Below are 12,088 nucleotides of genomic sequence, written 5' to 3' on the forward strand. Positions count from 1 at the left end.
CCAAACGTTGTTGCAGGCTTTGCCCGTGGCTCAGTCAGCCCTGGCACCTGATCTCCAGACGCCTGCCCAGAACAGCAATTCTGCAACTCATGGTGCTGGGCAGCACCAGGTGCAGCCTCCCGGTGCAGCAGAAATCTGTCTGTCCTGCCACGGGACAAAACCTGGCCGCGGAGCGCGGTGCCGGCAGATGGTTTGGTGGCTGGCGGTGCTGCTGCTGCCCAGACTCTGGGGGCAAGGGAGGAAGGACGGCAAGGTCAGGTCTCAGCAACCCTCCCGCCTGCTCATCCAAAGTACCCTGTGTCGGGGGGATGCCAGCTCTGCCCCTCAGGGGTCATTCTAGGGGGGCTTAAAAACCGGTGAATGAGGAGGGCTGGAGAGCTGGAGAAACTGACTCGATGCGACGCCTTCCTGACAGCGCGAACATCTGCCCGTGTACCCTGGCCCTCCTTCCCCCCCTCCTGCCTGTGAGCCCGGATGAGGACACGGCTTCAGCATCTCAGGACATACAGCAAATACATGCTGTGAGCTGTGGAGCAGAGGGAAGGGCATGCCGAGGAGCAGCCCTAAGTGAGACCGTCCTCCCCCTCCTGTCCCCGCGTCCCCTCTCTGCTCAAGCAGAAAATGCCTTGAGAAGCGCGCTGGCACCTGGCAAACACCAGCAGTGAGGCTCAGCGAGGGAGCAGACCAGCTTATCTTGATTTTAAAAGTACTTACAACAGGCCCAAAATCTGTAGGCTTTTTGGCTCCAACACCATCTTTAGCAAGGACAATTTGTTGCTCAGATGTTCCCAATTCCAGGCCTTTGGGATTTGCATGTGTAATTCTCAAGCTCATTTAGAAATCCTCTCTTGAGCGACCAGCTGCAAAGGGAAAACAGAAAAGCCCACTGTATATAAATACAGCACACAGCCACCAAAATAGAGGACTGGGCAGAGAGCTGTGCTGCCAGTGCTGCTGTGGGCTGCAAACCTCACCATGTCCGTCCTTTCTCTGCACCTGAGTTTCCCTGTGTTTAAATTGAGCATTTGGTATGGTCTTCCCTCGCCGGAACGCTTTGAGACAAAAAAAAGTTGCATCTACAAGCCAAGTGCCATAAACAGGTAGTCAGAATCAAACAGTGCAGCTCTGTAGGAGGGCTGTTAGCCGGAAAAATCATGGGAACAAAGAAATTTCCCCCCAGAAGTTCATTGACATTTAACTGATATTCAGAAAGGAGCTACCCAAACCAAAGCAGGATTTGGTCTGCTCCTCCACTCCCTTTCTATAGACCCGTCACCATCTGAAAGCTATAAATAAAGGTGTTTGGGAGGAAAGGCCTCTTTCCATGCCATTGAAACATGCTCTTGGAAGACCTTTAGAGAGAGAAACAGGACACAAACCTATCCAAAAGGACGGGCCAAGCCTTTAGCTGGTGTAAATTCGGCGTAACCCCGCTGACCTCCACAGAGCTGCATTGATTTATGCCAGCAAGAGTATTCGTCCCAACTTTTCGTGATGAAGCGAGACTGCTGCAACATACATATTTTTAATCCCTGTGGTGACAGACAGACAGAAAACTCCAAATAATCAAAAATCAGTTGGTCCACTGGAGCGTCAATCCTTACAGCAGGCTTCGGATTAATTTTTCACTTTTATGCTCTGAAGTTGTTAGCTGTGTATAAGCTGGCCATTACGTTGAGGACAGAAAACAGCTGAGAAATACTGGAGCAGATGGAGCTGTGCATAATGCTCCTGTAGGGACGTTAGCTACAGAGGGGATAATTTTGACATATGCGTTTAGGGTGGCACTGACAATTTTGGGGGCCAAATGCAATGTTTTTAAAGCTAAAGGAAAATAATTAAAGCTCAGCTAACACGTAAATGCTGGCATTATTTTACATGTTAAGTCGGTAGATGTGCTGGGAACATGAACACCCCCAGGATGAGGATGTGGACGTGCTCCCTGGCTCTGCTCCATGCAGAACTGGGGCAAAATCCCTGTTTGGCCCCAGGGTGGTTACTGCCCTCCCCCCCAGCAGGGTTTTACCCTGTACCTTTAGGGAAAGATGGGAGGCATCAGGATCAGGCCACAGAGCTCTGACCCCTGCGGGAGCCGTGGGGACCAGGTCCCTGCTGGATCTCCTGGGGTGGGTGCTGCTTTCTGCACCCAGTTGTGCAGCACTGGTGGGACCCGTGTCAGCATCTGGGTGATGCCGGAATGGCATTATCCAGCCTTGTTTCTTCATCTCCATGGAGATGTACAAGAAGTGGTGCAGATGGAGATATGCAAAACAGAGATAAATAAATTGAAGTTTGAATATGATTAGCCAAGAATCTGCAGAAGTTTCAGGTAGATATTTCTGCCCTGGAGACACGATGGGGCAGCTTGCAGCATTACATCATCACTCTACCTTACTGGGCATCTCTTTCTTGCGAGATTAAATCTTCCGTGCCCTGCAGCAGAGACACAATGAACTCGAGAAGTCAGCTTGTCAAGAGAATAAACCCCAGTCCTCGGGGAGGGGGAAAACACAATCAAAACCAGATTTACCAAAGGAGAAAAAACCAGGTTATCCTTTGCATGGGAAGTGAGGGGAGCTCAATTCACCGCGGGAATTTACCCTTCCAGGGGTTGAGAGGGAAAGGTTTCACTGCCCTGGCACGGCCCCTGTGCTGTGAGCGCGCTCCTTGGCCCATTAACTAGGTTGTCCAGCCTGCCTTGAGCCTGCTCAGCTAAACCAGCGGCAATTCGCCCCTTTTCCTTCTTGCCCATCTTCTGCTTTACTCCCTGAACCAGCACGCATCAAACCGCTGCCGGTTCAAGAGACGAGGCAGGAACATGCAGCTGGAGGATGGGGGAAGAGGGACCACTGCAGCATGGCTGTGGCCACCACCGGGATCAGCATCTGGGATACCCTTCCTGGTCAGCACTGTAACCCCGGCTGGACTTGCTTTGACGTGCCAGAGTTGGTGAGAGAGGCGCTGTAAAAGACAACTGAAAATTAAGCAGGTTTTCTTCAGGTTTTCTTTCTTTCCGCAAGGCCCCAGCACAGGCAGAGCAGCAACGGGAGACAGGTAGGAGCAGGGATGCAAACTAACCGAGATGGCTTTTCGCCTGCGCCCACACGTGGCACTGGTACCTGCGCCCAGCGCAGTCTGCCTGAGCTGGGCGTCTCTTATTTAGGGAGCTGCTGGAGAGGAAGGTGTTGGAAAGCACAAGGTTACACAAGTCCATCTGGCCTGTGACTAATTAGGAGCTGGCTTCAAAGAACTGGGGCCGAGGATGCAATAGTGCCTGATGCCTGTCTGAGGAGGTGGGCTGGTGTCACCGCTGGGTGCACAGGGCTGGGGGCTGCTGTGCTTGGGCTTGCTGTCGCTGCACGGGCCGCTGTGGTGATTGCTTCGGTTGGTGCCGTGGGGCAGCCCCCTGGAGGGCTCGGGATAAGCTGGGGGCTTTGTTTCATGTGACAGGGTAGGAAGGAATATATCTGAGCGAGGACTGGGAGGCTAAAACCTACATAGAGCTGCTTGGCTGTCAGCAGCAGGGCTACAGTTGTGCAACAAGAAATATCTCAAAGTTCCTTCTCCAAGTAGCGAGAAGACATTTGTTAAGAGAGATTTGTTGGCAGCTCCAGTCTGTGGCGGTGCCCATGCTGACTTTGAAGGTTTCAGAAGCAGCAGAAACGAGCTTGTCTGTATTACAAGCCAGAACCTCTTGATTTTGGAGCCGATCTGCTATAGCTAATCCATGAAACCAGATAGGTTGGTTTTCTTTTCATGCCTCTTCCCTGCTATTGTCAGCAAAGTGTTTACTGGGCACTTTCTGGTCTTTCCTTGGCTCGACACCACCACAGAAAGATGCTGATGCAGCCAAAGATCATTCCACAGCATTCTTTCCGAAATCATCCAACAGGCCAGTTGTTGGCATATTATTTAACCCGGGGCAGACGCTGCAGGCAGAGGGCTACCAGCCCTGGCTGGCACACAGGCTTTGCCATAGCAGCTGGCGAGGGGCAGCCAGCACCAGCAGCAACCATCCTGCAGCCTCTGCTTTTGCTCCAGTCATGGGACCGTCACAGGGCCTCGTTTTCCTGCTTGTTACTAGGCTGTGCAGATGAAGCGTGACGGTTTCTGAAACCTCAGGGTTAACCACACTCACTAGAATTAGGCATAGCGTGCTCCATGAAGACAGACAAGCCAGCTTCTTCTTCCCCCTTCCTGCCCACGCCTTTTTCTTAAGCAGGGTGCACTTCTGAAGCCGTCCCCAGCACAGCCACACTGCTCACCAGCCCCCTTGGCTTTGGGGGGGTTCTCAGGCTCTGCAGGCAGCATCCTGCCCTCAGGGACCAGCCCGGGCCCTGACACAGCTCCATCTTTTTGCTCTCGGTTAAACCCTGGGCAAATCTGGAGAAGGTCCTGCAATTCTGTGCTGGTCTGGGGTGAGATACGCCTACTGGGAATGGAGATAGGGACAAGCAGGTCTTAGCTGACCTGCAGTTTCTCGGCATCCTCTGCCTGATTCTCCTGCCATTCACCCGTCAGCTGCTGATCCAAGCAGGCGGGAGCAGCTGGGGAGTGTTATCAGCCTCTTGTAGCATCTCAGGTCCCAGTTTGGCACCTCTGTACCTGCAGAGATGTTATGGCTGCACCTTAGCACCATGCCTGTCACAGAGTGAACCTCCAGGAAATTGTCACATCTCATCCCCAGGTGACAGCCAGGCTGAGTACCGGCCACTGTCTCAATGGAAAGTAATCTTAAACCATCTGCTGAAAGGGAGAGAAGAGCCCCCAGATGGTATTTCAGAGCCGGGCTGTGGGGTGGGGAGGAGGTGGGGGGCTGCAGCCATGACCTCCACTCATCCCTGCCGAGGGCTGAGTTCATCCAGCATCCCAGAGCCTTTCCCTGCTCAGCTCTCCCTGCACAGCGTGGGGGGACAGCGAGCCAGGATGACTCCGGTTTAAGAGAGCAGAGCGTACAAACGCCTCCCCAGTGGATGGGGGTCCTCGCAGCACTGCTCAGGGATCTCCTTTTGGCTGCCTTCGCTACAGATTTTCTTCCAGGCAAAGGACTCCCCTCTGCCTGCTGGCTATGAGCTCAGGAGAGGATTGCTGCAGCTGCGGTGCGTAGCGTGCGTAGCTGACAACAGCCCATAAATCTGCACGGGGAGATGTCACGCTGCACGGGGAGATGTCACGCTTGCATAACCCCGGCTGCTGCTAACCCCTGGTCCTGCTGCTCGGAGCATCCCTGCATCCCCCGAGCAGCCCATGCCCTACCTTGCACTTCACCTGCCACGCTCCTGCCAGGCCCCCCGACCCACAAACCCGCCACCCTCCCACGCGGTGCAGCCCTGCGCCCGCCGTGGCACAGCGGGGACTTTTGCGCAGACCCCTGCTCGCATGAGTAACGATAAATGAGACCTTGAAAGCCCCCGCGGTATCTTTTCGCTCCAGCCAGACATTTACAGCTAACTGCTGAACGATCCAGTGGTTACCAACATGGAGGCACTTCACGGTCATTAACTAATTAACCATCAGAACAGCCTTATGAGATGGTCACGTTGGTCCCAGACTGTGAGGGGAGCAGCTCGTCCCGAAGCTGTGTCAGAGCCGGCCGGCCGCCGCGTGCCCCCCGCCTGCCCGCAGCCCTGCTTCAGCCGAGGGGCTATTTTAAGCCACAGCACCGGCTCAGGAAAGGCTGGGAGAGTTACCAGGGCAGCCTCGGCGTGTCCCTTCTGCCTCCCCTCCCCCCCGAGATACACCGTGTTCCATGTCCCACAGCTCAGCCCACAGCAGGGAGCTGGGGGGGACTGGTGCAGAGCCTAGCATCCCAGCCCCACCGCAGGGTCAAAGTGTGAATGTCACCCTGGGAGTGAGCTGCTGCTGCCACTGCCACCATGCAGCCCCTTCTGCCACTTTGATGGCCGGGCCATCGTCCCCGAGTGGCAGCGGGTCTGGGTTGTAAGCAAGGGGGTATGTTAGAGCCACCTGGCAACGTGCTGAGCACACAGCCTGCAGTTATGCCATCGCAGTGCCTTTACTCTGCAAACAGCTAACCTTTTTTCTGAGACATTTACAGCACTTTGCTTCTACTGGCAAATCTAATCTTCAAAATTAAATTGGAAGTTAATAGAAAAAAAAAAAAATCCAAGTTGTGCATCAGCATTACATGGTGACGGAAGACCATTTGCACTTACTTTCTTGCTAGAAAGACTGACCTTTCTGCCCGTCTTCTCGCAAGCACAGTACACAGCGCCCAGACGAGCAGCTCAGGCAGTTTTACAAGCTGCCTGACCTCGGTTTCTCTGATTACTGTAACACCATCCCAGTCCGGAGCCTGGCGTGCAGCCTTTGAACTGGGTCCGTCCCACGGCTGCAGCAGGCTGCGTTACACTTCCAGTGCCAGGCAGACAGCGGGGAGGGACAGTGGCTGATCCAGAGGGAAAATGAGTATTTGCAGGTGGGGACTGGAAAGAAAAAGCAGAACAGGGCCATGGGAAGCTTTATGGTGCAGTGAAGTTCTTGATGTTACTTCCCCCCCTTAGGTCTTCTGTCACCTGCCCCCCAGCACCAGCTCTGAGCTTGCCCACTCTGCCTGACACGGGAGATGTTGTACTTTTGAGAGAAAGAAACTCGGCCCCAAGCCCTGTGCTCACCGGCGCAAGCACTGGGGTGCTGAGCCCAGGAGCAGGTCCTGGTGTTCAGCCCCACTCAGGCAGCCAAGCAGCCACACAAAAGTACCTGCAGTGCTGGATTTTCTGCAGGGCTGGAGCTTTCCCAAGCATCCCTTTGCAGCCTTACCTAAACACCAAAGTATTTTGAACCACTCCAGGTAGGCACCGGTCCCCGCAAGGAAAGCCCCGGCCCTACCACGTGGTCGCTCCTCGGTGGTGGTGAACAGCAGGACAGACCTTCAGGATCACTCCTGGAAATTCACAGTTTTAGCGGCAGGGATGAGCTCATTCAGCAAGGTGGCATGAAAGGCACCAATTCCAGTAAAAGCTGAAGGGGGAATGCATTCACAACTCCTTCCTTTCCTTCTGTGACATCCAGGATGTGCCTAAACAAATTAATTAATTAATGCATTAACCATAATTTGTTGTTGATTACTGCAGGTCAAGTTGGGAGCTTCCAGATCTACTGGATGGTAAAATCCAGGCCATCAGCGACTCCGATGGGGTGAACTATCCCTGGTATGGAAACACGACAGAAACCTGCACCATCGTGGGTCCCACCAAGAAGGAGTCCAAGTTCAACATCAGCATGAACGACAACTTTTACCCGAGTGTGACGTGGGCAGTGCCCGTCAGCGAGAGCAACGTGGCCAAACTCACAAGCATTCACCGGGATCAAAGCTTCACCACCTGGCTGGTTGCAACCAACACGGCTACCAACGAAATGGTGACCTTGCAGACTATCAAATGGCGCATGAGGCTGGGCATCGAGGTAAACCCCAGCAGACCCTTGGGGCAGCGTGCCAAGCTGCAGGAGCCCTCTGCTCAAGAGCAGCCCCAGGTCCTTAGCAAGAATGAGCCAATACCACCCAGTGCCCTTGTCAAACCCAATGCCAATGATGCTCAGGTACTCATGTGGAGGCCAAAGGATGGACCACCACTTGTGGTGATACCTCCAAAACATCGATAATACAAACCTGGCGTCCCGGCACCAAAAGGGAGAGAAAAACAAACAAACAAACAAAAAAACAATCCGAAGCAAAACAATCACTTAGGTATTAGAACACACGCGTATAATCTGAGCAAAATCAAAATGCACTTTTTATTCATTCAACAAATGCAACCATTCTACCTTCTCCCATCGGGACGGATTTCACTGTGCTAAAGCTAAAGAGGAGACCTTTGACTGGGGTCTGTCTCATCACCGGATTCCTAAGGGAAGAAATTAACACTGATGTCTACCCGTAGAGCTTTTTTTTTTTTCTTCCCTACTTTAGTTATTTGAACTTTAGTCTCATTAGCTTGTCCAGACTGCCCAGAACAACACAAACATTTTATTTGGGATTTTAAAAGTTGGGTGGTTTTTTTTCTTTTTGGTTGAGAACAAAACAAGATCCTGGAGCAAAAAGTTGACTATTTAAGATAAGGATATATTTTTTTTGAAGCTGTAAGGTTCTGAGTTGCAAATCCAAGTCATGCGGCCTTATGTAGACTTTGCTTTGCATTGCCAAACTTTTGCCTTAAAGCTATGTTTGAAAAAAAAAAAATATAAAACCCAACAAAACCACCACCAGGCAGAATGTCCTTTCTACAGAATTTTTAGGAGAAAGTTTTGGAACAAGGCATAGATTGTCAGTGTGTCATGGGCTGATGGATGAGAAGGGCACCAAATGGGAAGAAGAAAATCTTCCTGGTTTTAAAACCTGGAACAAGGAAGCGTGGAAACAATCTCAGTTTCAAAGCAATGCAAATAACAACCCTGCTGTAGGATGTCTGGAGCGGGAGCTCCTGGGCCATCTCCCTGCTTTGCAGAAGGGGGTAGCGAGCAAGCTTGCGCTGCTTACACTGGGTGATCCCAGCCTCCCGTTAGCACTGTGGGATAGTCTCACAGCTGGAATCGTGGCCCTGGGAGTCAGCATAAACGGAGAGGTGGGGATGGGTTTGTCTTTAGGACAGGCAGGTGTTTGCCCTGCCATCCCCAGCCTCACCTCCTGCTGGCGTCAGAGCCGGCGCCCGCGCCCCGGCTGGCGGGGGAAGCTCTGTTGCCCCGTTTCCCATGAAGTCCAAACGATGGTGCTGTAAGAGCAGCAGAATATAAAAGGGATCCTACTGAAGTCACTGGAGATGCATGGGTGTCAGCGAGGGCAGATCTCACCTACCAAGTCTACCCAGCAATATCCGTAATTCAGGAACAGCCATGTCAGAAAATAACAGGCACCCGTTCCTAGCAAACACTGGAAGCAAAAGCTATGAAAACCTCTTCTTCCCATGAAAAAAAAATCATGTTGGGGTTAGTAGATGATTTTCTTCCAAATGACCTCACGATCTACACGACCGGCAGGACCATGACACCGAGCCTGTCCGGCCATGGCACCAACACCTACGTATCGAGGGGTAACGCGTGAGAAGGTGCAAGGGCAGCCCCCCACCCTTGGGTGTAGGTCCTCCAGGGAGGACAGGGCGCCCGGGGCAGGAGGTGGAACCAGTAGGATTTAACAAGGCCCGGATGGGTTCAGCTACGAGCAGCGGCGGTTCTGCGGGGGGAGGCGGCACGGAGGCGCCGTTTGCGACGAGGGGCAGGTTTGCAGGCAGAGAAGGTTCTGCAGCAGAGGTGGCATCTGGGCTGGCATGCAGTCCGGGGTGGCAGGACTGGGAGCGGAGGATCTGCTTCCTTCCAGCACATGGCCTGGGGCAGATCCCTTCCCCTTCCCCCTGCAGCTCTTTCCCCTAGATAACGTTTCTTCCCCTGGTTAACAGTTTGCCTCAAGAGGTAGGGCTGGGAGAGCTGGGCGTGCCAGGTACAAGCCTGGCCCTGCTGAGCCGGCCCGAGCAGGTCTCACGGCCGCACACCCGAAGCTCACTCTCCCCTCCGAGAGGCACCACCTGGCTGCTGTCGCCAGCTGCACCTTCCACGCAGGACGTTACCGGCAGGAAATCCTCCTTCCCCACTTCTCCAGAGCCACACCATCAACTTCTACAACGGGTTCACCACAACCACCTGGGGCAAGCACGCCCAGAAGATATGCCCCTGCCCCCGTGACAGTCTCAAACCAGCAAACAAGCAGCCTTGGTCCCTGCAACTATAACCCCCTTCCCAGGGGAGACCGCCTGCCTGCACGCACCGGTTTGCAGAGATGCTCGGCCATGGAGCTGCTCTCTTCAACGGGCAGAGAGATCTCGGAGGTGGGAAGCCCAGCATTACCAGCAGCCTGCAAACACACAGACTGGATCAACCCCAAATCCATGAGCCAAAGGTTGCCTGAATCTAGGCTTTGGGACTATAAAGGATGAAGCTAGGGAGACTTTGACTTGCACAGTCACCCTCTGTATTAAAATCCATTTTCTTAGCTGGATTCAGATCCTAACTATAGCTCTACTGGCACAGCCCTTTGGGACTTGTCTGTATTTTCTCCTAGGCAATACATGCAGAAGAGGACAAAATGTGAGCTGCGGGTGAATAGCTGTTAACGCTTGCACGCATCTCGGCTGCCACTTAGATGCTCTTCTGGGCAGCCCCGTGGGCGGGAGCAGCAGGGGTATTTATGTCTGGTATTCACTTTGTCTCCAGGTGCTGAGTACTTACAGTTCTCACTGATGTCAGCATGGGTCAAAAAAATCAGACCCAGTTGTCTTAATTAGCTGCATGAAGGAATTCCAAGGAAAGATTTCTTCTCAGTCACCAAAAACCACATTCAGGGAACACCTACGTCCTTTTCCACTTAGCTTTGTGTTGGACTTAGTCTCCCAGTGCATTAAGTCAATCTGGTTCCTCCTGCTCCCTCTACCTGGTGGACTGGATGCATCCATGCAATTTGATAGTAACCTCCCGGCTAATTCGTCCTGTTGCACTGAACAGACCCAGCTAAGCAGTAAACACAAAATTTAAATTTCACGTTGGGGTCGGCTTTGCATGGACTTCTCCCTTCCCAAAGAATGCCTTTATCCCGTGCCTAGGTTGAAACGTGCCCCTCCACCTCCATTCGCATCACCAGACACAGCAGAGAAAAGTGATGCTGCCTCTTCTGAGATTTCATGTGTTGTAATTAAATGTGATGTTTTTCCAATGCTGCTTCATTACAAAACTGACAGGGACAGATTGAATATAAAAGGACGGGTGGCTGGGAGTAACAGGTGCTATAGACATCACTATCGATACGGCTGGTTAATGGCCAGGTGGTTAGAACGGGGATTGACAGGGTCCCAAGGGGGACTTAAATGTCTGGGGACCTGGGGCATCCTGCACAGAGGAAGGTGGTAAATAAGCAGAGGTAAATAAAGCTCCTTCTTTGGCAGCTTTTTGCAGAACCAGGAGTGCACGAAGGATTTGCTGGGGAGGTGGCGGGGCACCAACGTGGGGTGCTGGTGTACGTGAGCCGTCTCTGCTTCACCTCTCCCATCGGTGATGCTCAGCTCTCTATAGCCCCGAGCCACCACAGGAGCTGAGAGCATAGCCTGACCATCCCTGTCCCAATCCCGTAGTGGTCCAGGGTGGGAAGCAGCAGGGGGAGCCCTGGCCGAGACCCTCACCCGCACCCTCTCCCCTGCAGCCAGCCGTGGGGCCGGGGCTGCCAGCCCCCACGGAGCACAGCCACATGCCGCGTGGCCTCGTGGACCACTTGGTTCTCCTTTCCTACCCTTGGCAGTGAGAAGTGAGATGAGCGTGGCAGGAGAGGGGCAGCCCCTCGGAGGGTCCATACGATGCTGAGTGGGATTGGGGAGGGGTAGACCCATCGAGTCGGTGTGGCAGGGAGCAAGGCTGGGTCCAGCAGCGGGGTACGGCAAGAGCTGCCCGAGCCTCGGCCCTGCCATCACCCTGCCCTGGCTCCTGGCGCAGCAATAAGAACCGTCCTTGGTCTTGCAGAGATACTGTGAAAACCAAACCAAGATGTACCGAGTCTGGACACTTACGGAGATGTAACAAACAAAACCCTGCTTTTATAACAGAGAGAAATAAAGTGAAATTTTCAAAAGGGTCTGCCTGGAGTCGTTTGGGCGGTGGCTGTTTTTAAGCGAATGGCTACACCACCCCTCCGCATGCAGTTTCAAGGCCGCGATAAACACCCTGTTTACCATGAGCACCTTTTCTCTCAGTTTCAGCCCTTACGCCGCATCAGATCGAGCACAGAGGTTTCTGGTTAAAAATACCAGCCGACATCCTGCATTTTTCATTACCCGGCTGCTGTGCATCTTGTGATGGCAGGATGGAGCTGAGCAGCAGCTGAACTTCCGCACAGTTCGGTTTCCTGACGCTCTTTGCTTATTTAGCAAAACCCTTGTCAGATGTTAGCTGTAAATACCCCATCTGGAGAGGAGCAGCCTCTCAGCCAGGCTCCAGGACCCCAGGCAGCAGAGCACAGCCCTGCCCCTTCAAACCTGGGCAGACAAGGGGTTGAAAAATGCTGGAGTCTACGACTGGTTTTCAAATGCCACGTTGT

General features: G+C 53.2%; 2 protein-coding genes across 5 annotated transcripts in view; one reads left to right on the forward strand and one right to left on the reverse strand.

Moving 5' to 3' along the window:
• Positions 1–3,054, reverse strand: part of PLPP7 (phospholipid phosphatase 7 (inactive)) — a 24,647-nt gene extending 21,593 nt beyond the window's left edge. The window contains exons 1-2 of one of the 4 annotated variants that reach the window (XM_055807899.1): positions 1,380–3,054; positions 715–860 (exon numbers count right to left, since the gene is read on the reverse strand). In XM_055807899.1, coding sequence (XP_055663874.1) covers positions 715–834 — 120 coding nt within the window. In that variant the 5' untranslated portion in view covers positions 835–860; positions 1,380–3,054. Of the gene's footprint in view, positions 1–714 lie in introns of all 4 variants that reach the window. The other 3 variants (XM_055807892.1, XR_008747752.1, XM_005231205.4) reach the window with 3 other exon arrangements.
• A 4,038-nt stretch (positions 3,055–7,092) lies between these two features.
• On the forward strand, positions 7,093–10,717 carry FAM78A (family with sequence similarity 78 member A; the record flags this gene model as incomplete). The annotated part of the gene is made up of 1 exon (XM_055793593.1): positions 7,093–10,717. A coding segment is annotated over one exon (531 nt), but the record flags the coding sequence as incomplete, so codon positions are not given.
• Positions 10,718–12,088: the final 1,371 nt, after the last annotated feature.

The sequence above is a fragment of the Falco peregrinus genome, chromosome 1 (assembly GCF_023634155.1).
Source record: "Falco peregrinus isolate bFalPer1 chromosome 1, bFalPer1.pri, whole genome shotgun sequence".
NCBI classification, from domain to species: Eukaryota; Metazoa; Chordata; class Aves; order Falconiformes; family Falconidae; genus Falco; species Falco peregrinus.